This window comes from Chelonia mydas, chromosome 9 (genome assembly GCF_015237465.2).
Source record: "Chelonia mydas isolate rCheMyd1 chromosome 9, rCheMyd1.pri.v2, whole genome shotgun sequence".
Taxonomy (NCBI): domain Eukaryota; kingdom Metazoa; phylum Chordata; order Testudines; family Cheloniidae; genus Chelonia; species Chelonia mydas.
In genome coordinates this window covers 55,740,893-55,763,831 of record NC_057855.1, presented here as the reverse complement: position 1 = coordinate 55,763,831, position 22,939 = coordinate 55,740,893, and the positions used below count along the sequence as shown (strand labels likewise).

The 22,939-nt window shown below is 47.4% G+C and overlaps 1 protein-coding gene across 14 annotated transcripts in view; it reads left to right on the top strand.

Annotated features, from left to right (window-relative positions):
* Positions 1–21,678, top strand: part of SCLY (selenocysteine lyase) — a 32,410-nt gene extending 10,732 nt beyond the window's left edge. For 6 of the 14 annotated variants that reach the window (XM_007067388.4, XM_043522345.1, XM_043522348.1 and 3 more), the window contains 9 exons: positions 1,193–1,376; positions 2,207–2,334; positions 3,054–3,218; positions 4,401–4,507; positions 6,030–6,066; positions 7,757–7,840; positions 8,921–9,023; positions 10,982–11,057; positions 11,996–13,556. In XM_007067388.4, the coding sequence (XP_007067450.3) occupies positions 1,193–1,376; positions 2,207–2,334; positions 3,054–3,218; positions 4,401–4,507; positions 6,030–6,066; positions 7,757–7,840; positions 8,921–9,023; positions 10,982–11,057; positions 11,996–12,182 (1,071 nt within the window). In that variant the 3' untranslated portion in view covers positions 12,183–13,556. Of the gene's footprint in view, positions 1–1,192; positions 1,377–2,206; positions 2,335–3,053; positions 3,219–4,400; positions 4,508–6,029; positions 6,067–7,756; positions 7,883–8,920; positions 9,024–9,123; positions 9,416–10,981; positions 11,058–11,995; positions 13,557–21,460 lie in introns of those variants that run through there. The other 8 variants (XM_043522349.1, XM_043522350.1, XM_043522355.1 and 5 more) reach the window with 5 other exon arrangements.
* The last annotated feature ends 1,261 nt before the right edge of the window (positions 21,679–22,939 follow it).

Sequence of the window (22,939 nt, the reverse complement as noted above, 5' to 3'; positions counted from 1 at the left end):
AAGCTGGGAATGGGCGACGGATGATGGATCACTTGATCCTCTGGGGCACGTGGCAGTCAGAAGACAGGATACTGGGCTAGATGGACCTTTGGTCTGACCCAGTATGGCCATTCTTATGTAATGCACAACACATTAGTGCACTTGAGAAATCCCGCCCCTCAATAGAGTGCATTACCCTACTGCATAGACAAGCCCCAAAACAATAACAAACATAGACTCATAGAAGATTAGGGTTGGAAGAGACCTCAGGAGGTCATCTAGTCCAACCCCCTGCTCAAAGCAGGACCAACACCAGCTAAATCATCCCAGCCAGGGCTTTGTCAAGCTGGGCCTTAAAAACCTCTAAGGATGGAGATTCCACTACCTCCCTAGGTAACCTGTTCCAGTGCTTCACCACCTTCCTAGTGAAATAGTTTTTCCTAATATCCAGCCTAGACCTCCCCCACTGCAACTTGAGACCATTGCTCCTTATTCTGTCATCTGCCACCACTGAGAACAGCCGAGCTCCATCCTCTTTGAAACCCCCCTTCAGGTAGTTGAAGGCTGCTATCAAATCCCTCCTCACTCTTCTCTTCTGCAGACTAAATATGCCCAGTTCTCTCAGCCTCTCCTCATAAGTCATGTGCCCCAGCCCCCTAATCATTTTCATTGCCCTCCGCTAGACTCTCTCCAATTTGTCCACGTCCTTTCTGTAGTGGGGGGCCCAAAACTGGATGCAGTACTCCCCCTTTAGTCTGTTTTTTATTTGAAAGACGGAACAATGCAGTCTTTTTCCTCCTCTGCGTGGTAAGTTCCAATTCTCTATGAAGATACAACCACGAACCTGTTAGACCGACAGAAACTGTATACTGGCTTTATAGCATGACCTTTTCCCTTATTTATAACTTGTAAATGGATGTGTTTTGAAATGAGATCCTGGAGTGAAAACTGTTACCCAGAGATGATGAGCACAAATGACCCCTCCTCTCACAATCTGAAGATGGCCTAACGCCCTTGGTTAAAGGACCTGTTAGAGGAGTTCATTTCCCATTGACATTTTCAGTCTGCCCTAATGATTATGTTTTCACCAAAAGTATTTTAAGCTCTGATTTGCATACAGTTAAGTGAGAAATTGAAAGTAAGGGATTCTGCGCCCTACCCACTGCCCTTGGTTATACCCTCCTTTGGCGGTTTCCCTCTTACCTCTCTGCAGGCAAATAATTTAGTTATCCACACGGCACTGAGGCATTTTAGAGAGAGTCAGATGCTGGGACAGGATGGGCCTGGTGAGGATCACAAAAGAGCAGCCGGGGCCACTCCTCATTTCATTACATCTAATGTGGAACATGACTCAGTCCGTTTGCCATTGGAACACCTTGTGAAAGAGCACATGGCAGGTGAGTACATGGGGATTGCAAGGGAGTGTCATTGATATATACTCCCCACCTACAGGTCCTCTGTTGAGCTGCTTTTCACAGCAGCTTTTGTTTCAAAATAATATAAGTCTCAGTTCTTTCTTTGCACACTGGACTTTTCCCAGTGCATGAAATGAAAGATTCCGAATGGGGTGCTGGCAAAAGCAATCTCAAGCAGTGTAGTTACTGGAGTTACTTTGTCAGATGATTATGATCAAGGTCCTGCAGGGAGCACAGAGTTTGAGGTGCTGATGGTAGCACCAAGGGAATTTTCTCTTCTTTTAAACTACAATGGAAAAGTCCAATGTTTTATGCTGTTTTCTTCAGCCCTCAATGAAGGGAACATTGCACTCCCCCTCACGCTCTGACCTGGCCAAATGTTGCTTTCCCTGGGCAGTAAATGTAGTATTTTAGTGGCAGCTCTGAAGGCTTTAGCTCAATAGTCTAGGCCTCTTGCACCCCTTTTCTATTTTCCTCTCTATCCTGCATTCACCGTGTATGGTCAGGAAGGTAAGCAGCCACCACATCTGCAAGGACATCCCTCATGTGGCCACTAGCTGGTGTTACAGCATGTGTATTTCACCCATTGCTTAAAAGCTGGAAGCATAATCCTCACATCTAGTCAAATGTCTTCTTCCCCAAGATATGACAAGACCCTGAGTAGTTTCTGACATTCCACCCACCCTCCCTGTGCAATATGCAACCACTGTTTTATCACGCCAACTGCTAGACTATACTCTTCAAGTTCTTGTTGTTGTCTATGCGGTATTAGTCTGTATGATGAATCTAATTGCTCGTGTCTTGACATGCAGAAGCCACCTTTGTCCCAGTGTCCAAGATGACTGGACAAGTGGAAGTTGATGATACCATTGCAGCAATCCGTCCAACCACGTGCCTGGTTTCCATCATGCTGGCCAATAATGAGACTGGGGTAATCATGGTTAGTTGGTCCCTGGGTTTTATTTACCATGGGTTGGAGAGAAGGGGGATTAAATCTGTGCTACATACTCTGTTTAACATTTGTTATTTTGGCATCTTCTGTGCACTGAGGTGCTTTTCCTGCCTGGTCTTTTGACCTGGTCTCTCTTTCCCTATCTCTCTTTTCTTTTCTCCCTCTTTGTCATCCCTTTCTCATATCCCTATCTTTTTCTTTGCTCCTTTGCTCCCCTCTGTCTGTCAGCCTAAAACAGTGGTTCCCAGATTGTGGTATCTGGAGCATTTTTTGGTGGCCTTCAAAGATTTGGCTGGTCACTTGCTACTGGCTTCTCCTCCTAGTTATTAGCTGCTAAATGTCATTAAAAATGGCTACACTTCAGGTTAGACAAACACCTGTCAGGGATGGTTTAGGTATACGTAATCCTGCCTCAGCCAGGGGATGGACTAGATGACATCTTGAGGATCCTTCCAGTCCTACATTTCTATGATTCTTTTATTACAAAAGTATTCAATGTCACTTTTCCATGCAAGCTCTTTCTTTATGGGGATTTTGTGTGATAGTGAATGGAGGGAAGGTGGCCTGCAGGATAGTGAATAGGAAGGGAGGCAGTCACCAATAGGAGGGGAGGTGTTCATGAAACATTCTAACAAGATGTGTTACACAGTCTGAAGAGTTTGAGACCCCAGTCACCTGTCACCTGTGACAGTGTTCTCTCCCGCCAGCCCATCTCAGAGCTCAGCCAGCGGATTCAGATCCTGAATCAGAACAGAATGGCATCAGGGCTGCCCAGGATTTTGATGCACACAGACGCGGCCCAGATGATAGGGAAGGGGCGAGTGGATGGACAGGAGCTGGGAGTGGATTACCTCACCATTGTGGGACACAAGGTATGCCTCTATTCCCCTTGGATTTCTCTCTTCATGTCACACTGGAGCTGTCCATATATTTAAATCATCTTTCAATATGAGAACCTTCTCTTCTGAATTGCTGCATCCTCTGAGTAGAGGCTTTGTATTCTCTGCCTTAGGTCTGGCCAAAGAATGGCTGATGATGAAAAGCGGTTTTCTAATTTTTTACAAAAGGGAAAGGAAAAGCCAACTTTCTTAGTAGAAGTCTGGAGGACAAAAACCATGCCTGCAATGGCTACATCAGGGCTAAAACATGTTAAAACCAGTATTGTGGCAGGGGATTTGGGAATCCAAATGCTGTCTGCATGCTCTCTGCTTTTCTGACTCCAAACAAGGCATGTGGGTGAATGTTCTTCTCTTGTCAAGGTAGTAACTCAGGATTTGGGTTGATCTACTTGTGTATGGCTCACATAGGCAGAGCATCCTCATCTCCCTGTGGCACAGAGAGAGAGAGGAAATAAGGCAGTCGAGCCAGTTTCTCTTTCTACTGTGGAGGATTTAGTGCATTAGACTTTTGTTCAAATATTAAAGCTTCCCACTAGATGGCACTCTGGAGACAGTCTTTACTGTACCCAGCTGTCTTTTGTACGTATATATATACAGTGTGTGCATACAGGTGGATACAGTGATGTGAGGACATGGACAATGGACAGCCAGTTATACACTACTTTACTTTTGTTAAACACTCTGCAACCCTATGGCAGACTTGTGTCTACATAACTAGCCTTGGAGCAAGATGGTACAAAAGTTGAGAAGGTTCCATGGTTCCTAGGCCATCAGTAAGATGAAAATGGAGGATAAGGCTCTTATTCTTGTTCCAGAGGTATCCTGTTTGCAAAAGAACCACAATGAAGGAGGAACTGGAGTTTGCAACAGTAGGGAGTTGACCAGGATTGTGCAGGGTTGTTGTGAGGACTAACTGGAGAGAGATAGTAAATTGCTTGGAATGGGAAAAGAATACAGTATAGGGGAAGTGCTGAGTATTATTCGCGGAGGGCAAATTATTATTATAAATTGTTGGGAAAGTGAAAGTGGGAAGGATCAGGATCAGAACAGGTAGAATCCAACAACCCTTTCCAAGAGGTGCAAAGTGAAGTGGGGAGGGGGAATTAAGAAGTTTCCTTGAGCTCCCTTTCTTAGAGGTGGTATTTGTCATTGCAGTTCTATGCCCCACGGATTGGAGCACTGTATGTGCGAGGGCCTGGGGTCACCACTCCTCTGCATCCCATGCTGTTTGGAGGGGGACAGGAGCGGAATTTCCGTCCTGGGTAAGATGGATGGCCTGATGGGTAAGCAGATGTTTCATGGGTCAGTACATTTAGAGGACTGGCTAAGTAAGCAGATGGGTTTGCTATTTAGTGAATGCGCCCTGTGAGAAGCTTTGGAGTACTCACTTCCATTGGTCTTTCTGGGGTGACAAGTTGTAAAATGCTTAGAGAAAAAATGAGTTAGTGTGTTAATTGCACTGAAGATGTCAAGTGTCATATAAATACTAAACACAAAATTGTAAGCATTGAAGGCCACCAGGATTCCATCACTATACTCCACGACGCAGTTAGAGCCTCGCAGGAGCAATGGGGATAGAACCCAGAACCTCCTGATCCTGCACTTGAGCTGAGAAACTCTGTTACTTGTTAGTTGTGTGGGGCCTGACACTCAGCTGAGCAATTCTAATCTCTTCCAGTAGAGGGCGAAATGTCAGGTACATGTAGCTACATCCTGCATGAAAGACAGGCTGCATCCACACTCAGGGCGGTATGTACCTACACAGAGCCATGAAAGGGAAGCTGATGGAGCCTTTCCCCACTGCCTCTCCCCTCCCAGAACCTTTTCCTACACAGAGCCATGAAAGGGACACTACATGGCTAAAAATAACAATGTAGACATGGGAGGCACTGGGTGCCGGCAACAATACTGTATTCAGAATGCATTTAGTCAAGAGCATAACAGACACCAATGTGTATCCACCAGCAGCAGAGTTCTCCCACACCCACAAGAAACCTTACTGTCCTTTGGACAGTTCTCACAGGAGACACAGGCTGGGAATAAAATGAAATGTGTTCGATTTTCAATCTAATTATACCCTAAAACTGGCTGACTGATGAGACTGTTCTTTCCAATGTGGAAAGACTTCCAACCATATGGACTTTTAGGATACATCTACTGATGCGGTGGCATATAGAATACAGACACTACATGTCCAGCTAGCACAGGTGTAAACTGTAATGTAGATGCTGAGGCACAGCTTAGGCAAGTAGAGTGCCCCACACTCCTGAATCCCAGGGTGTATACCTACAAGGCTATCTACATGCCCAAGCAGTGCCTCCCATGTCTACATTGTTATTTTTAGCCATGTAGTGTCCCATTACCTCCCTGTTGCGGTGAAAGGCTCCAACAACGGGAAAAGCAATAGGGAAGTGTTCTGAGACTTTTGTTTAGGCAGAGAAAGCCATCGGCAGCCCTCCACCAGCACCTTTCCTCTCCACAGTGAAAGGCTCTAGCAGCAGGAAAAGGTTCTGGGAGGGGAGAGGCAGTGGGGAAAGGCTCCATCAGCTTCCCTTTCATGGCTCTGTGTAGGTACATACCGCCCTGAGTGTGGATGCACCAAACTGGCCATTTGTGCACGCAGTTGTTTATTGTAATTACCCCACATGTTGCCGTGCATTTGTGCTCATGTTACTTGTGTATGCAAGTGGGGCTACTGCCTTTTAAAAATGGGGTTCTCGGCGCCCATTGATTTCCCGGGGAAGGTGGAAATAGATAATTTCTGTACAAATGTTTCTCTTTCAGGACAGAGAATACGCCAATGATCGCTGGCCTTGGCAAGGTGAGTTCAGAAGGAATAAAGGGAGAAAAAGGAAGCGTGTGAGTCAAACATTAATGCTGCCTGATGGACAAGTATGTAACTTGTCTGCTGTACTGCAAGCTCTTTTAAAAAAAAAACCTAACTAAAAAAGAAAAGTCAATTTGTAGCGAAACAAAACTGCAGTGTAAACCCTTGTTTTCTGTTATTAGCCAAAGGAAATTTTTCAAAGTGGGTCTGGGAGATTTAGCTGAACAACTTCCCATGCCAGTAAAGGGAGTCACCAAGCTAAATCTGCACAATGCTTTGAGAATGTTGGGATAAGTGTGTATTTCACAGGAAGAGGGGAAAGTTGTGTGTGGTGGATATGAGTCTTAGAAAGCACTAGTCTTGACCTTGAAAAATGGCCTCTGTAATTCATGAAAGATCTGTAATAAAGCACAGCATGATCTGCTCTTTCTTCTACTTCCCCCTCCTTTCCCCTTCTGAGACCTATACAGTCCTGTTCCCCAGCGCTCATGTCAAGGTTTGGGGGAAGACTGCTACAAAATGTTTGCATTCACTTGTGGAGTAATAGCACATTTGAAAACTATATCACCCAGATGAGATTTTTTATAAAGAGGCCAAAACTACATAGTGGTTTTCGGTGTACGGAGCTCTGATTAGGAAAAGTTAGAGCTAGGGGACTTCCCCGCCCCTTGTGGAACTCTATACCAAGTTTGTGAGAGGGGCTGGGGGGAAAGCTGAGAGCCCATGCACAGTTTGATATCCAGGAAGCATTCTTCAGAGGAGGTGAACAAACTACATAGTGCCTAGCACTGGTTTGGCAAGTCACCAGGAGCCTGAACGCTGCACCAAATTGTCCTATAAATGTGCCAAACTAGGGCCAGGACTTTGTAAGGTGCTTAGCTCCTGTTTAGGCATCGAAATAACGGAACAGATTTTCGAAGTGCTCAGTATGCCGAATGCAGAGCTGTTGTGAAATCTGGCCCCACACCACACAAACAAATGTGCTGGTACTTGGGTTCTGAAAGTACCCCTTGGAGGAGAAACGCTGTGAGGGTCCAGAGTATGTGGAGTTTGGGATTCATTTCACCAGACTAGGATTTGTGCCCCACTGATGGTACCAGCATCCCCCTCGAGGTGGCTTCCTTCTCTGGATTGGGGGCTAGGCACCTTAAGAACATAAGAACAGCCATACTGGGTCAGTCCAAAGGTCCGTCTAGCGCAGTATCCTGTCTTCTGACGGTGACCAATGCAAATTCCACCTTGGTGGAATTAGTTCATGTATAAGCCTTTCCACCCCCAAATGTGCCTCCTTTCAGGTCAGAAAAGTTGGCTTATATACAGGTACATGAGGCAGAGGAAATGATTCCATTCTGACTGGTTGTTAGTACTTGTACACCCATATCCATAGTTCCTGGTAAAGGCAAACATATTCCTACCTTGACTTAGACTCAGAAGCTGAGAGTGGACAACAGGGGATGGATCACTCTATGATTCCTGTTCTGTTCATTCCCTCTGAAGCATCTGGCATTGGCCGCTGTCGGAAGACGGGATACTGGGCTAGATGGACCATTGGTCTGACTCAGTATGGCTGTTTTTATGGTACATTTCCAGGGGATTACTGTTCTTCTCACATGATTGTCACCAGGTCTTGTGTTACAATTGCTGAGAAATATAGCATCTGATTTGTTTTCTTCTCCCCACTCAGGCCGCTGATCTGGTGAACAAGAACTGTGAGGATTATGAGGCTCACATGAGGGAGGTTCGGGATTACCTGGAGGAGAGGCTAGAAGTGAGCATACCTGGTTCCTGTTACATTTATGCCCCTGCTGGAGTCTCTGATCTCTGGGCAGCCTGTATAGCAAGCTTCTTGGAGGAGGAGAAAAGAGCGTGTTTTTCAAGAGGACCAGCAATTTGGAAGGACTGTGACAAAAGCATCTGGCAGGGAGACACACAGCACACACCATCAGTGGGCTCTGAAATGGTGGGAGGAAGCAATTGAGATATAGCAAGCTGAGCAGGGGAGTGCATATGTGATCATAGAGAAAGGGGGAGGAGGAAATGGACTGAGAAGGATAGAGAGAAGAAGGGTAGGTGCTCACACACTATATGAGCCAGGTAAGTACCTAGATAATAGATAAAAAAGGGCGTGAAATGGGACTCCCCCCTTTCAGATTGTTCGGCTCCTCAGCCAACACTGGCTCTCCCCAGCTTTCTTGTAGAAGGAAGTCACAACCCTTTTCACTGGTTTTCTGTTTGTGGCCATGACTCCCTTCTAATTCGGTGGCGTGCGTCCCCCCTATTCAGAGATGCTGGATGCTGTTTTGCACCTGGTGCCCCTAACTTGTAGCCCTTCTGCATTGGCCCTTAGGGCCCTCTGAAGGGGTGCAGGAATCATGGGGAAGCAGCGTTGGCCAGGTTACTTCCACAACATGCTACTCACCCACCCGGGAACTCTCCCTGCAGCAGGGCCTCTTTCAGTGGCGGTGGGAGTGTGGAGTCAGCAGAGCAGGGTCTTCAGCTTCCTTAGGGTGACTCCTGTGCTGGTTTATTTCCTGTGGGGGCCTTGGATCCCCCTTGCACTGGGTGTGTAGCCAGAGCAAAGTTGCCATGGCACAGTGGTGAATTCCCCAGAAACAGTCTAGAGCTTGTGTCCCAGCCTGCCAGCTCACTGTTCAAATCACCAATCAGCCTGGGCTGTGTACATGCGAAGTCCCAGGAGGTCTCCCCAAAGCCCTAGTGGTGGGTGGGGATGAAGGCTTATAGGGGCTCTAGGGCATATTCCTCATGCAGTCTTCCTGTCCAGCTGCATCCTACCCAGGGCAGAGCAGTTTACATTCATGGAGCTGTTAATGTTTATTTTATTTTCCAGCTTTCGTTTGGAAAGCAGAGACTCCACCTTAACAGTCAATTTCCAGGCGCCAAGCGGCTCTGCAACACTTGTAACTTTTCTGTTTTGGGGCCAGGGCTGCAAGGTATCTCTCTTCTATCCTAGCCACGGTCATCCTTTACGTTTCTGTCTGGGGCCCTAATTCCCCTTCCTCTAGCCTGCTGCTTTTCCTCTTGTACTATCAGACTCTGAAGAAGACGTATTGCATGGCCACCTCAGCCATGGAGCAGGATGCCAGAAGGCCTGCACAAGCCAGAGAGCAGCGGCTCATTGATCTTGTGGGAGGATGCCAGGCACAGGGCTGAATCACCAGAGTCCCCTCATCTGTGGAGAAGCATGTCAGGCCTGCCAGGGCCATTGGCCATTATCTTTGAAAACTCATGGTGTTCGGGCGAGGTCCCGGATGACTGGAAAAAGGCTAATGTAGTGCCCATCTTTAAAAAAGGGAAGAAGGAGGATTCAGGGAACTATAGGCTGTCAGCCTCACCTCAGTCCCTGGAAAAATCATGGAGCAGGTCCTCAAGGAATCAATTCTGAAGCACTCGGAGGAGAGGAAAGTGATCAGCAACAGTCAGCATGGATTCACCAAGGGCAAATCATGCGTGACTAATCTAATTGCCTTCTATGACGAGATAACTGGCTCTGTGGATGAGGGGAAAGCAGTGGACATGTTATTCCTTGACTTTAGCAAAGCTTTTAATACGGTCTCCCACAATATTCTTGCCAGCAAGTTAGAGAAGTATGGACTGGATGAATGGACTATAAGGTGGATAGAAAGCTGGCTAGATCCTTGGGCTCAATGGGTAGTGATCAATGGCTCCATGTCTAGTTGGCAGCCGATATCAAGCGGAGTGCCCCAAGGGTCGGTCCCAGGGCCGGTTTTGTTCAATATCTTCATTAATGATCTGGAGGATGGCGTGGACTGCACCCGCAGCAAGTTTGCAGATGACACTAAACTGGGAGGAGTGGCAGATACGCAGAGCAGTGCTACTCAAAGTGGTGGTCTGCGGACTGGTGCTGGTCCGTGGGCCATCAGCTGCTGGTCTGTGCGCACATTGGAAAAAAAAATTGCCAGTCCCCCACATCAGATAGCTTGAGAAGCACTGTGCTAGAGGGTAGGGATAGGATACAGAGGGACCTAGACAAATTAGAGGATTGGGCCAAAAGGAATCTGATGAGGTTCAACAAGGACAAGTGCAGAGTCCTGCACTTAGGACGGAAGAATCCCATGCACTGCTACAGACTAGGGACTGAATCGGTAGGCAGCTGTTCTGCAGAAAAGGACCTAGGGGTTACAGTGGATGAGAAGCTGGATATGAGTCAACAGTGTGCACTTGTTGCCAAGAAGGCTAATGGCATTTTGGGCTGTATATGTAGGAGCATTGCCAGCAGATCAAGGGACGTGATCATTCCCCTCTGTTCGGCATTGGGGAGGCCTCATCTGGAGTACTGTGTCCAGTTTTGGGCCCCACACTACAAGAAGGATGTGGAAAAATTGGAAAGAGTCCAGCGGAGGGCAAGAAAAATGATTAGGGGGCTGGAGCACATGACTTATGAGGAGAGGCTGAGGGAACTGGGATTATTTAGTCTGCAGAAGAGAAGAATGAGTGGGGATTTGATAGCTATTTTCAACTATCTGAAAGGGGGTTCCAAAGAGGACGGATCTAGACTGTTCTCAGTGGTACCAGATGATAGAACAAGGAGTAATGGTCTCAAGTTGCAGTGGGGGAGGTTTTGGTTGGATGTTAGGAAAAACTTTTTCACTAGGAGGGTGGTGAAGCACTGGAATGGGTTACCTAGGGAGGTGGTGGAATCTCCTTCCTTAGAGGTCTCTTCCAACCCTGATATTCTATTATTCTTACCCTGAGAGCAGAGAGGAAAATGACCCTGCCAAAACATTGCTCAGAGGTTGTGCTGAAAGGGTTGTTTGAAGTTTAGGTTGGTCATTTGCATATGGGAGGTTTAAAGAAGGGTCCCTGTGCTGTCATTCTGCTTGGTAAGTATCCTGTGCTGAGCGGGGCCTGTGCTTTGTCTCTTCTGCAGGGCGGATGGTGCTGTCCCACTGCAAGACTCTACTCGCCAGTGTTGGTGCTGCATGCCACTCTGAGAAGGGTGACCAGTAAGTAATACATGTTGTGATACTGAGTTGTTCTCCTGGGACGAAAGAGGTCAGGTTGAAGGGGACTGAGTTTGCACCTTTATGAAAGTTTCTCATAAAAAATTGCTCCTTCAAACTGCTCCTTTGGGTCACACAGGAAGAGCAGTGCTTTCCACATGGTCCTGAGTAACCCCCAGGAGTAGGTTGAGGATGTACAGTAAACACAATCGAGTCACTGAGTAACAGGGATTAGTGTGACATTGGGTAGTTTCTCACTGAATAGACAGGGCAGTGAGGTGCTCAGGTGGTGACTCGCTCTCCTGCTGTTATGTGCCATGTCACCAATGGTATGCTCAGAGCACGTGGAAAACAGGGAAGCTGACCTGAGGAGCTCAGCATTTGCAGGGTCAGAATGAGAGCAGTCAGACTGGAAAGACAGGACACCTCATGACAAGCTGAGCCATGAGGCTAGAAGATTCCAGATTGTTCAGAGTCCAAAATCTGAGTAAGAAACCTTGGTGTTTTCATAGAATCATAGAGCTCGAGTACCCTGAGCGTCTTTATTTTTAGTGCTATAGACTGCCGTGCAGAAGATGGGTTTGATCCCAGTTTGTGGCATGGGTCACTGGCTTACTCCTGCCTGGCTGAAATACTGCAGGCCAAAAGTACTGTGGAATCAACGTGTTTAGCTCCAGTAGGCAGAGGCAAGAGCAAGTATCTCACATCATTGTCTTGACACCTCCAGCTGACTAGATTGATCAGCACTGACCAACTCCTAGAAGAATCCAGTGCCTTCCAGCCAGAATGATGGGGAGAGTGTATAATCTGCTTGGAGGAGGGGGCTGCCACTGCTCAGATAATTATACTTGTTTTTACTGTCCTAGTGAATTTTACAGGGGAGGAATGTGTTTCCGTGATGTTTAAAGGTTAAACCCTGCTTTCACTGTGTTGTTTTCCAGGCCCTCCTCTGTACTACTCAGCTGTGGGATTCCCTATGAAGTGGCTCAGAATGCCCTGCGGCTCAGTGTGGGGCGGGACACCACCAAGGATGATGTGGACGTGATAGTGGAAGACCTGAAGCAGTCTGTGGCTCAGCTGGAAAAGAACAGAGTCACTGAGAGACAAGGGATCAGGAGGGGGAACTGAGAGGAGAGATCTCCTTGAAAGAAACAGATTCCTTGGGCGTGATTCTCCCCTGCCCTGTACCTGGTGTGTCATTTATTGGGTGTGACAAGCTGTCCAGTCAGAACAGTAATGTTTTACACCTGCCTTGCCTTGGTGTAAATGACTGCAGAAGGTGCAGGGCAACGGAGTGTCCAGTTTTGGGCCCCACACTACAAGAAGGATGTGGAAAAATTGGAAAGAGTCCAGCGGAGGGCAACAAAAATTATTAGGGGACTGGAGCACATGACTTATGAGGAGAGGCTGAGGGAACTGGGATTGTTTAGTCTGCAGAAGAGAAGAATGAGGGGGGATTTGATAGCTGCTTTTATCTACCTGAAATGGGGTTCCAAAGAGGATGGCTCTAGACTGTTCTCAGTGGTACCAGATGACAGAACCAGGAGTAATGGTCTCAAGTTGCAGTGGGGGAGGTTTAGGTTAGATGTTAGGAAAAACTTTTTCACTAGGAGGGTGGTGAAGCACTGGACTGTGTTACCTAGGGAGGTGGTGGAATCTCTTTCCTTAGAGGTTTTCAAGGTCAGGCTTGACAAAGCCCTGGCTGGGATGATTTGGTGGGGGATTGGTCTTGCTTTGAGCAGGGGGTTGAACTAGATGACCTCCTGAGGTCCCTTCCAACCCTGATATTCTATGAATGAAGCATTTACCGAGTGACTATAGATTAGATCTGAGCATCCTGATAACATTTATCCTCCTGTGCCAATAACATTACTGGTGTCCTGTTTTAATTACTATGATTTTATAACCTTGTGACAGCAATCATAGAAACTTTGTGAAACTGCACTATGTTAAAAAAGCCACCCCCATTCCTAAGGCCACTCCTTGTTACTGTGGAGTTCTGTGTCAAATACTACAGGGTCATAGTTGCATTCTGGGTGCCTGATTTTGCTGCTATTGAAATCAGTGGCCAAACTTCCATTGACTTCATTTGATCAGGATTGGGGTCAGGAAGGAGCTGGTCTGGGGGAGCTGTAAGGAAAGGTAAATGTAAATGCTAGTAAGTGCTCAGTGCCCCTTGCCGTTTGAAGGCCTGAGCCTATAACTACAGTTGCTGGATTTTTTTTTCAGGTCACCTTTAAGAGCAGAATGTAGCTATAAATATCTGCTTATGTTTTTGTAAAAATGGCCTCTTGTGGTACCACAGTCTTGATTTCTGTACCTTGAACCATAGGTTTTATGAAATTTGAATTAATTTCACACTAGTGACACGTAATTAATCCAAAACATGGCTACTAAAAGTGCCATACCGCCTTTCACTGCTAGATGCCTGGTCTGAATCCGACCCTGGTTGCTATATGGCATGCCCTGCATACAATGTGATTACACAGTGTTGTCAGTTTGGCTTCTGTGTACATGTGTTCTTTCAGTGTACTGTCCCAGCTGTGCTCAGACAGCTGGTTTACTAGACCTCAGAAATACTACCCCGTGTTGTTAAGTGTTGAAGGCTGGAACATCATTGCTTTGGTAATGCTGTTTGGGCTGCCCAGTGTTTCTATCCTTGAAGCTTTAGTGCTATTAGTAGATAATGCAGCATGTTAATTTGTCAGACCTTGACGTTACTGTGACAGATTTGGTCACAGAGACTCCCCTCGAGACTGTCACTCGATGAGCTGGGATACCAATGAGAACAACCCTCCTGCCAGAACAGGTGCTCCTCCACTCCTGTCTTGCTGAGTTAGACACTCCAGTCAGCTCCAGCACAGACCCAGAGGTTGGGCCACGCCTCTCTGAAGTTCACGGAAATTGAGATTCACTCAGTCCAGGGGCTCCTCAGTTAACAGGGACTTTTCCAGGGCCCAGTGTTCAGCCTTTCTGGGAGTCTGAACCCCAAATAGATCCGCTTTACTCTGTATAAAGCTTATACAGGGTAAATTCATAAATTGTCCACCGTCTATAACACTGATAGAGAAATACATGATGATCACAGGACAGGAGCTGGCTGTAGACACCCTCTCCCGCAGGGACCTGCCTTGATGGTCTTGACCATCCCTGCCCCCAACGGCCCATTTTCCACTGCTACAGAAGAATTAAAGAGACACTGTCCTATTTCCCCAGCAGCCCATGTGACTTCACCCTCCCCTCTGGGGCTTTCAGCACAAGATTCCTTCTCGCTGCTAACAAACCCTGGGACAGACTCTGCCGCATCAAAAAAATCATTTCCCAGAAGAAACAGTGCAAAATTGTGTGCCACTGCTGCGACAGTCAGTTCAACCTGCAAATCACCAGTTTCCATGTGTACCTTAGCTAAAGGTGCAAGGACTTAATCTCCCACCAGTTCTAATTCTGCCATTTTTCCTGGTAATAAATCCTTCTCATGGATCAGGTCCCTCTTGACAACAGAAATTTCTGTACCAGTATCCCTCCAAACTTGGCATACTTTGCCATTAAGCTTAACAGCACACATATGCTCACTGCTTGGTTGCGTAGAAGCAACCTTTACAAATCCTGTGTGGTAAGAGGCAGCAGCCTGGGATACCCCTGTGCTCTGAGAAGCAGCAGGTTCATGTGTTACCTGCTCAGTTCCCCCTCAGCCCAGGACATTTATTCCTCAGGTGCTCAGTGGAATTACAATGATAGCAACTTCTGGGCTCCTCTGCTTGTACAGGAGACTTGGGACGAGTAACAGGGGAATGAGGAGGTGAACACTCAGCCCCCTTTTTCCCAGGGGTAAAACGGTGATTCTGCTTTCCACCAACCCTGTACCCCTCTGCCAGTGGTTTATGTTTAATTGCAGCTTGTGATTGCTCATAAGAGTCTGCAAACCCAGCTAATTCACCCACTGCATCCACCTTTTTGTCCCACAAATACTCTTTTACATCATCACTGCACATATTCAGGAACTGCTCCTGAGGAACCAAATTGCACATTTCTTCAAAGCCTGTAATGCCTTTTCCCCTCACCTACTTGACTAACAAATCCTTCATTTCATTTACATAAAGTACATTACTTAATCCAGTTCCCCTCTTAAGGCTCCTTAATTTAACCCTGTAGGTTTCAGGTGTAATCTGAAACTGTTTCAAAACCAATTCCTTAACTATACCATAGTTTGAAGCATCAGCAGTAGGCATCTTATTGAATAAATCCAGAGCTCTTCCAGTCAATTTTGCAACCAAAGTAGTCATCTCTTGATCATCGGGAATCGCATGGAGAGTGCACAGTCTCTCAAAGCTGATGACATTTTGGGCAGTATCACTGGATTCATCATATGATGGGAATAACCGTTCCCATTTGTGGACTTTTGGGGAAGTGGAGCCAGCTGCTGAAGATTTTTGATTCTTCCACTCCATTACAGCAAGTTCATGCTTCTGGGTCTCAATTTGGGCCTGTATTTCTTTGTCTTTTAACTCCAGGAATTGCTGTCTCTCTCTTTTCTTTTCCTCCTGGGCAGCTTTCTGTGCTTCAATCTCAGCCTGTTTCTGGGCCTCAATTTCTTTGTCTTTTAAGTCCAGGGCTTGCTGGTGGGCAGCCTTTTGTCAGCCTCCAGCTGGCTGAGTTCCAGGGCTTGCTGGTGGGCAGACTTCTTTTTCCAGGAGAGAGATTTGTGCTTCAATTTGGACCTGTTTCTGGGCCTCAAGTTCTTTGCCTTTTAACTCCGTGACTCTTTCATGAGCAGCTTTCTCCCTGGCAATTTTCACATCAATTTCCATTTGTCTTAATTCCATCTGCCTTTTGTGTTCATTTTCCTTCTCAACAATCTGCAACCTCTGAAGTTCTAGCTTCTTCTGAGCTTCACTCTCACTCATTTTGCTTACTTTTCTGTCCTTATTTCCCTAACCCAAAATAAGCAAACAGAAAGTAACAAACCAGTAACTCCTTTGTCTGTTCTCCAGCCACCACACTTAAAACTCACTCAAAATCACTACCAGTGTCTCAAAGCAATCAGCTGTGCACATATCCTGTTTGACTACACCACTGTGATGGGTTCTGTCTCAGAGACCCCCTTGAGATTGCCCCCTGATGTGCTGAGACTATCTCTGAGCCCGTTTTCCCTGCCTGCCTGGGGCTTCAACAACCCTGTCTTGTTGAACCAGACAAGCTAGCCTGCTGCAACACAGACCCAAAGTTTGGTTAATGCCCTCAAATCTGAAGACTAAACAAAAGAGCTCAGCAAGTACTCCTGTCTCCAGCACCCAGACACCCAGCTCCCAATGGGATCCAAACTTCAAATAAATCTATTTTACTCTGTATAAAGCTTATACAGGGTAAACCCATAAATTTTCCACTCTCTATAACACTGATATAGAGATATGCACAGCTGTTTGCTCCTCCAGTAGTTTATTTGAGGTTTGGAGTTAGTATTGTGCGCTACCCTGCGCATGGAGGTCCTGGTGGGTGCGGAGGTCTATCGGAGGGGGTCCCAATACTGCAGTGCCTGCCACCGCCTCGTCGGATGAGGGGGACGAGGAGGGTTGTCTGGGGCCTCTTGCAGAGCTGGGCCCAGTTGCCCTGTGCCAGTGACCTCAGTGCCTGGACCAGGAACCGGAGTTGGAGGGGGACCTGAAGCAGGGAGAGAAGGCCATCATGGGGTGGGTCAGCTGGCGGTAGCCTCTGGCACTCGTGGCTCAGATGGGGCTGATCGAGAAGTCCCAGACAGCGCACCCTGGGCTATTGAGTGGACCCTTGAGTGGGACCTTGCTCCTGTGCCTGCCAGTGTCCAGCCCCTTAGTCCATGTGGCTGTGGTCCAAATGGCAGCATTCTGAGAAGCACAACCCTGCCTCCGATCCTTTAGAATGAGAGGCAGAACGTGATGGCCATGGTGGTGCTGAGTGGATCTGCGCCAAGTCACGTCGATGAGGCGATAGAGAGTGGTGTCACGATGCTGGGGAGCGGTGCTGGGACCTGGACGGTACCGAGATCTGGAACGGGATCTGGATCTGGACCTGGGCCAAGATGATGAGCGGCATCAGGTCTGGGATCAGCTCCTCGATGGCGACTGGCACACGGAGTGGTGCCAAGACCGGTGCCGCGAGTATGAGCAGTGTCGCGATGGAGAGGGGTGCCAGGACTGCAAGCAGCATCGGGAGTGGGAAGAGGGCCGAGAACGGAATCAGTGCCACAGCTCGACTGATGGTGCCGGCAGGTGGATGACTTCTGGCTTGCCTCGGGACGGTGCCACATGTACAGGTGCCGGCGCCTTGGTCTGAGGCTGAGTGGATGCCGATACTGTCAAGACAATAAGATCCCTTGCAGCCGCAGAGGTATCTGGGGTAGGAGGCAACTGGACCTCAACTAAGCTGCAAGTCAGGGAGTCGAGGGGCACCTGACTCAACGGCACTGCCCTTGGGGCCTGAGGCAGTGGTGCCAAAGCTGCAGGTTATGCTCCTAGTTTATATGGATGTATTAAATGTATTAAATTAGAGGAATTTCGGAGGACCAGGCCCCAATGTGGGAAAGGATAGTTACAAAATTTAGTAGGGTCTAATTTATGATGACTTTCTTGTTCAACATAAAACACTGCTATTTGTTAGGACTCTGCAAAAAACTGTAAATGAGGAATATATGCATCGGAAAAAAATAAAATGTGAAGGCCATTTTTGAAGCCAAATGGTCAAGGGAGAAGGAGTAAAAAAACTAAAGAGACTGAAAAGACTCAGAGACACCAGAGAACCAACAACACGCATCCATGGTTGAGGAGGGGCAGACTGACAACCCTGAGGTGAAGGCTGGCAACCTTAAAACACAAAATAAAAATTAAATCAAAACCAGACAGAATGACCCTCAGGTGTTTTGGGTCACCAAAAAATAACACCAAATTAAGAAGTAACCGGTCACAAACTGACACAGCAAAATCCATAGACTTCAACAAAAAAAAAAGACTATAAGAACAGAGTGCTTTGCCATGGGACTTTGGGTTCGTCTTGACACTACTCCAGGAGCATTGGATTGTGACCAACAGAGCCCGGCTCCACTCTGTGACCAATCTGGCTGGCCACTAGATTGATCCAGACTCTGGACTGGTAACTATAAACATCAACTGGCAGGACTGTGTGCATGGACTGTGTGCATGGGGGGTGGGGGGTGACTAAAAAGCATATGCTAACTGCTGTATTCTCAATAAATGCGTGTTGCCTTCTCCCCTATAAAAAGATCTTGTGTGCTTTGTTTAAGCATAACATTTTTGGTGGAGAATTGCGAAAGGGGGCAGAATAATGCATTGTAATTGTTGAGAATACTGCTAAAAGGTATACCATACACTCAAAAGCAATTGATCATTCAGGTGTGCACACCCCCTGGTCATAGAGATAAACAGTAAAGAGGGAACTATTTGTGGTTAATATTGGTTAATTGTTGGTATTCTGTGAACTGAGAATTTTAATGATTCAAAGGTTTAGCATTCCTCTCTCCACCCCGGACTGCTAGGGGAGAAATAATTGAAGGTGGGTATACTCCCGATCATAGCAGGGCCAGGCAATAGGGGAAAACTATACAAATAAAATATATACAAACTGTCTAGGTATAAAGAAAAGGAGTACTTGTGGCACCTTAGAGACTAGCAAATTTATTTGAGCATAAGCGTTCGTGAGCTACAACTCACTTCATCGGATGTAGCTCACGAAAGCTTATGCTCAAATAAATTTGTTAGTCTCTAAGGTGCCACAAGTCCTCCTTCTATTTTTGCGGATACACGGCTGCTGCTCTGAAACAAACTGTAAAACTGGTGCTTTAAGATCTGAAGGTAAAAAGTGCTAGGTAAACGTTAGGTGTTGTTTGCATCATCTCCATTTTACAGATGGGGAATGGGAGGACAGATTTCAAAGGCACTTGGTGTAAAGATGCAGAGAGGAACCTAGTGCCTAGCTGCATCTTTAGGTACCTAAACACCTTTAAAAAATTGGCCATAAGTGACTTGCCCAAGGTCACACAAACCTATGGTGGAGCAAGAAATTGAGCCAGGTTCACTTGAGCCTTGGGTCTACACTACAGTTAGGTCGACATAAGACAGTGGTCAGCAACCCATGGATCATGATCAACTGGTCGATCCTGAAGCCTCTGCTAGTCAGTCGTGATCTCTGGGCTACTAAAAGTCCGGTGGTGGAGCGGGGCTCAGGCAGACTGCCCTGGCCCCACACTGCTCCCAGAAGCAGCTGGCTGCTAGCATGTCTTCACAGCCCCTGGGGGGAGGAGGGGAGGGGGAGGCAGCTCCTCATGCTGCCCCCCCCAGCACCATCCCCACAGCTCCCACTGGTCGGTTCATGGCAGATACCCGCTGCACCCTCTCCCACAGGGGCCGCAGAGACTTGCCAGCAGCAAGCCACTTCCGGGAGTAGCATGGGGCCAGGACAGGCAGGCAGGCTGCCTGAGCCCCACTGTGTCGCTGACCTGGAGCCGCCTGTGTTAAGTGCCTCCTGGCTGGAGCCTACACCTCGCATCCTCTCCCACACCCCAACCCCCTGCCCCATCCCGGAGCCTCTCCTGCACCCAAACTCCCTTCCAGAGCTTGCACCCCCTCACTCCTGCACTCCAACCCCTTGCCCCAGGCTCAAGCAATGCACACCCCACAGTTGAGAAAGTGACAATTCCTGAAGGATTTTGGAGCTCAAAACTACAAATGACACTAATAAAAAGTAAAGCTCAGTGTAAAATTGTGCTCTACTCTGGGGAGATCGATCTAAGATACACAACTTCCGCTACAAGACTAGCGTAGCTGAAGTCGATGTATCTTAGATCAACTTAGAATCATAGACTTCGCGTCCTTACGCCACGGGATCGATGGTGGCCACTCCCCCGTCGACTCTGCTTCCGCCTCTCGCTGTGGTAGAGTTCCAGAGTTGATGGCAGAGCGATCGGAGATCGATTTTTCGCTTCTACATTAGTGTAGACCAGTGTTCAGTGGATTCTATGACATTAGGTGCAGTGTGACTATATGACCCCTGCACCAAAACTCCCTTCCAGAGCTTGCACCTCTCACACCTGCCCCCAACCCGCTACCCCAGACTCAAGCCAGAGCTCCCTCCCACACTCCAAACCCCTGCCCCAGCCCCATGAAAGTGAATGAGGCTGGGGGAGAGCAAGCGAAGGAGGGAGGGGGGAATGGAGGCGGGGGCCTTGGGGAACGATCAGGGCCTTGGGGAAGAAGCAGGGTTGATCTATCCTGGGTTGATCGTACCTACTTCTTATACAGCACTGCTCATCACTAGTTCTTACAAAGCATTTTTATAGTGAATTGTGCAGGTAGCGAAACTGAGGCATACAATGGCAATGTAACGTGTCCCATGTCATGCAGCAGGCCAGGATCAGAACAGAGCCCAGATCTGAGAGTCCTACCTAGGTGATCTATCCCCTAGGCAATGCTGGTCTGTTAAATATATAATAATAGCAAGATGTATTGACACAAGAGGGGATACAAGAGGGAATTTGTTAGCAGCTTTCAACTACCTGAAGTGGGGAGGGGAGGTTTCAAAGAGGATGGCACTAAGCTGTTCAAAATAGTGGTAGATAACCGAACAAAGAGCAATAGTCTCAAGTTGCAGTGCGGGAGATCTAGGTTGCATGTGTTCCAGGACATAAACATTCAGGATCTGAGTTAGTTAACATGTGTTCACTCTCTAGTTACAGCAGAACAGAAAAGGCTAGTCTAGACGTGGCCTCAGAAGAGAAGGTCTCCAGTCTTTTAATATTTTTTCTTATGCATATTTCTCAAGTGTCTGAAAAAAAAACTCCCAATATCCTAAATTCCTAAGGGATTTAAAGGGGACGGCTGGGATTTTATCTAAGGGGGAACAGAAATTGGGCCTTTTCAAGTCTCGAGTCACTGAAATAAATCCAGTGAGAGGACAGTCGTGCTTCTATAATGAGTGGATGAGGAGAAGGGGGGAAATCTGTCAAGTGAAATTTGGATTAAGTAAAGTTAGCTGGGAATATAATGGAAGTTTAGTACACGTATTGGCGATGATGTAAAACAAGTGGCAGCCAAAGGAAGAGAAAAGCAGCATTGCTAGCCCCAGGCATTCATAAATCAAGTCAGGCTCCAAAAAATAAGTCCCGTATTAACTCACGCGATTAAAAGGATGCGTTTGCCTTCAAGTCTTTAAACCTTAGGTCCACAAGGGCAAGAAATTAACTTTTTAAAAAAATGGAAGCTGTTTCACATAATCACATCATTCCAGGAGTTGGGGCTTTAAGAAGAAAAAGCCCAAATATCCCGTGACGTGATAAAATCCACAAGAGTTGACAATGCTGGGAAATGGGGGACGAGAGACCAAAAACACAAATACAGTTGCTTCATGTGCTAGAAGCAGGAGGGGTCTCTGATCTCTGGGCAGCCTGTATAGCAAGCTTCTTGGAGGAGGAGAAAAGAGCGTGTTTTTCAAGAGGACCAGCAATTTGGAAGGACTGTGACAAAAGCATCTGGCAGGGAGACACACAGCACACACCATCAGTGGGCTCTGAAATGGTGGGAGGAAGCAATTGAGATATAGCAAGCTGAGCAGGGGAGTGCATATGTGATCATAAAGGGGGGAGGAGAGCAGAGAGAGAGATTCTGGAGTGTGGCATCTCTGACAGGAAGCTGAGAGGTAATTTTGAGAAACATATTCTCCCAGAACAAAGAATGGCCTTGGAGCTAAGAATGGCCTTGGGAACACTCAGGAGAGTGATGGTCAGGCGAGGATGTTGCTTCTCAAAATCAGTGGAGCAGCAGTAAGAGCAAGAGAAAACTAGTCTGTGAAGAACATGCGTTTGGCGAGATGAAAAATGCCAGTGACCCTGGGATCAGCTGCAAAGAGGAAACCTTCAGATGTGAGCAGGTTTCTTGTTCCAGTGGCAGAGTCCACTAGCCTCAGGAAAGAACGAATAGTGATGCTGTTTCTGTGCCACTGGAAGAAATCTGCTTCTCCATCTCTCAAATACGGCAACGAATAGACCTTGAAGAGCTCAGAAATTTTTCTGATGGAGAGATTTCAGAATAGATGTCGGAACTAGCAGGAAGATTTTCCAAGGCACAAAAAGGGAATTAGGCAGCCAGCTCCCATTGTGCCTTTGACAATCTACTCCAAGGCTCTTCCCCTCAGCCTTTTCAACTGTTAAGATGCCTCTTCTTTTCAAGCAAGCTGCCATTTCTTAAACAAGACAGCTCACCACCTATCCCCTCCACCCCAGCCCATCCAGCTATTCTATCTCTGGCAGGAGAATCTCCTGTGATTCTTTGTCTGCATAGCATGACTTTGAACGCTATGGAAAGCCCCAGATGGAGCTGAACCTGCCAATGGGCTGCCCTCTGCACAAACACTCACAGACCCTAGTACCATGGGATGGTTTTGAGGGTACAGGGAGTATCAAAGGACAAATTCAGCTGCAACCGGCAACGCCAGCTAAGGAAATGATTGGCAGCAGTAAAAGGCCAGCAGCCTCATGCTAGGCTCTGCATATATCACCCCTGCCGTCTCCTGACCAGTGCAGAGACTGACATGGACTGCACAGGCTGGATTCTGGGCTGAGGAAAAGTCTTGTGAGGAGCTCAGGAACTGTGGGACATTAAAACCAAGAAATTCTCTGGCTTGGGGTGGATCTGTGGTGGTCAGCAGGCAGGGGCAGGGAATTCCAGAGACGAAGGGGAGGGAGTGGCGCAGGTCATCTCTGGCTTGTACTTGGTGCATCATGGTTGGGCTCAAGAAGGTGCCTCCCCCACCTTTTAGTGACTGGATGGTGCATCATCTCAACAAGGGCCCCCCCAAAGGGGGAAAGTAAATGGCAGGTGTGCCACAAGTCAGACACCAGAGCTGGG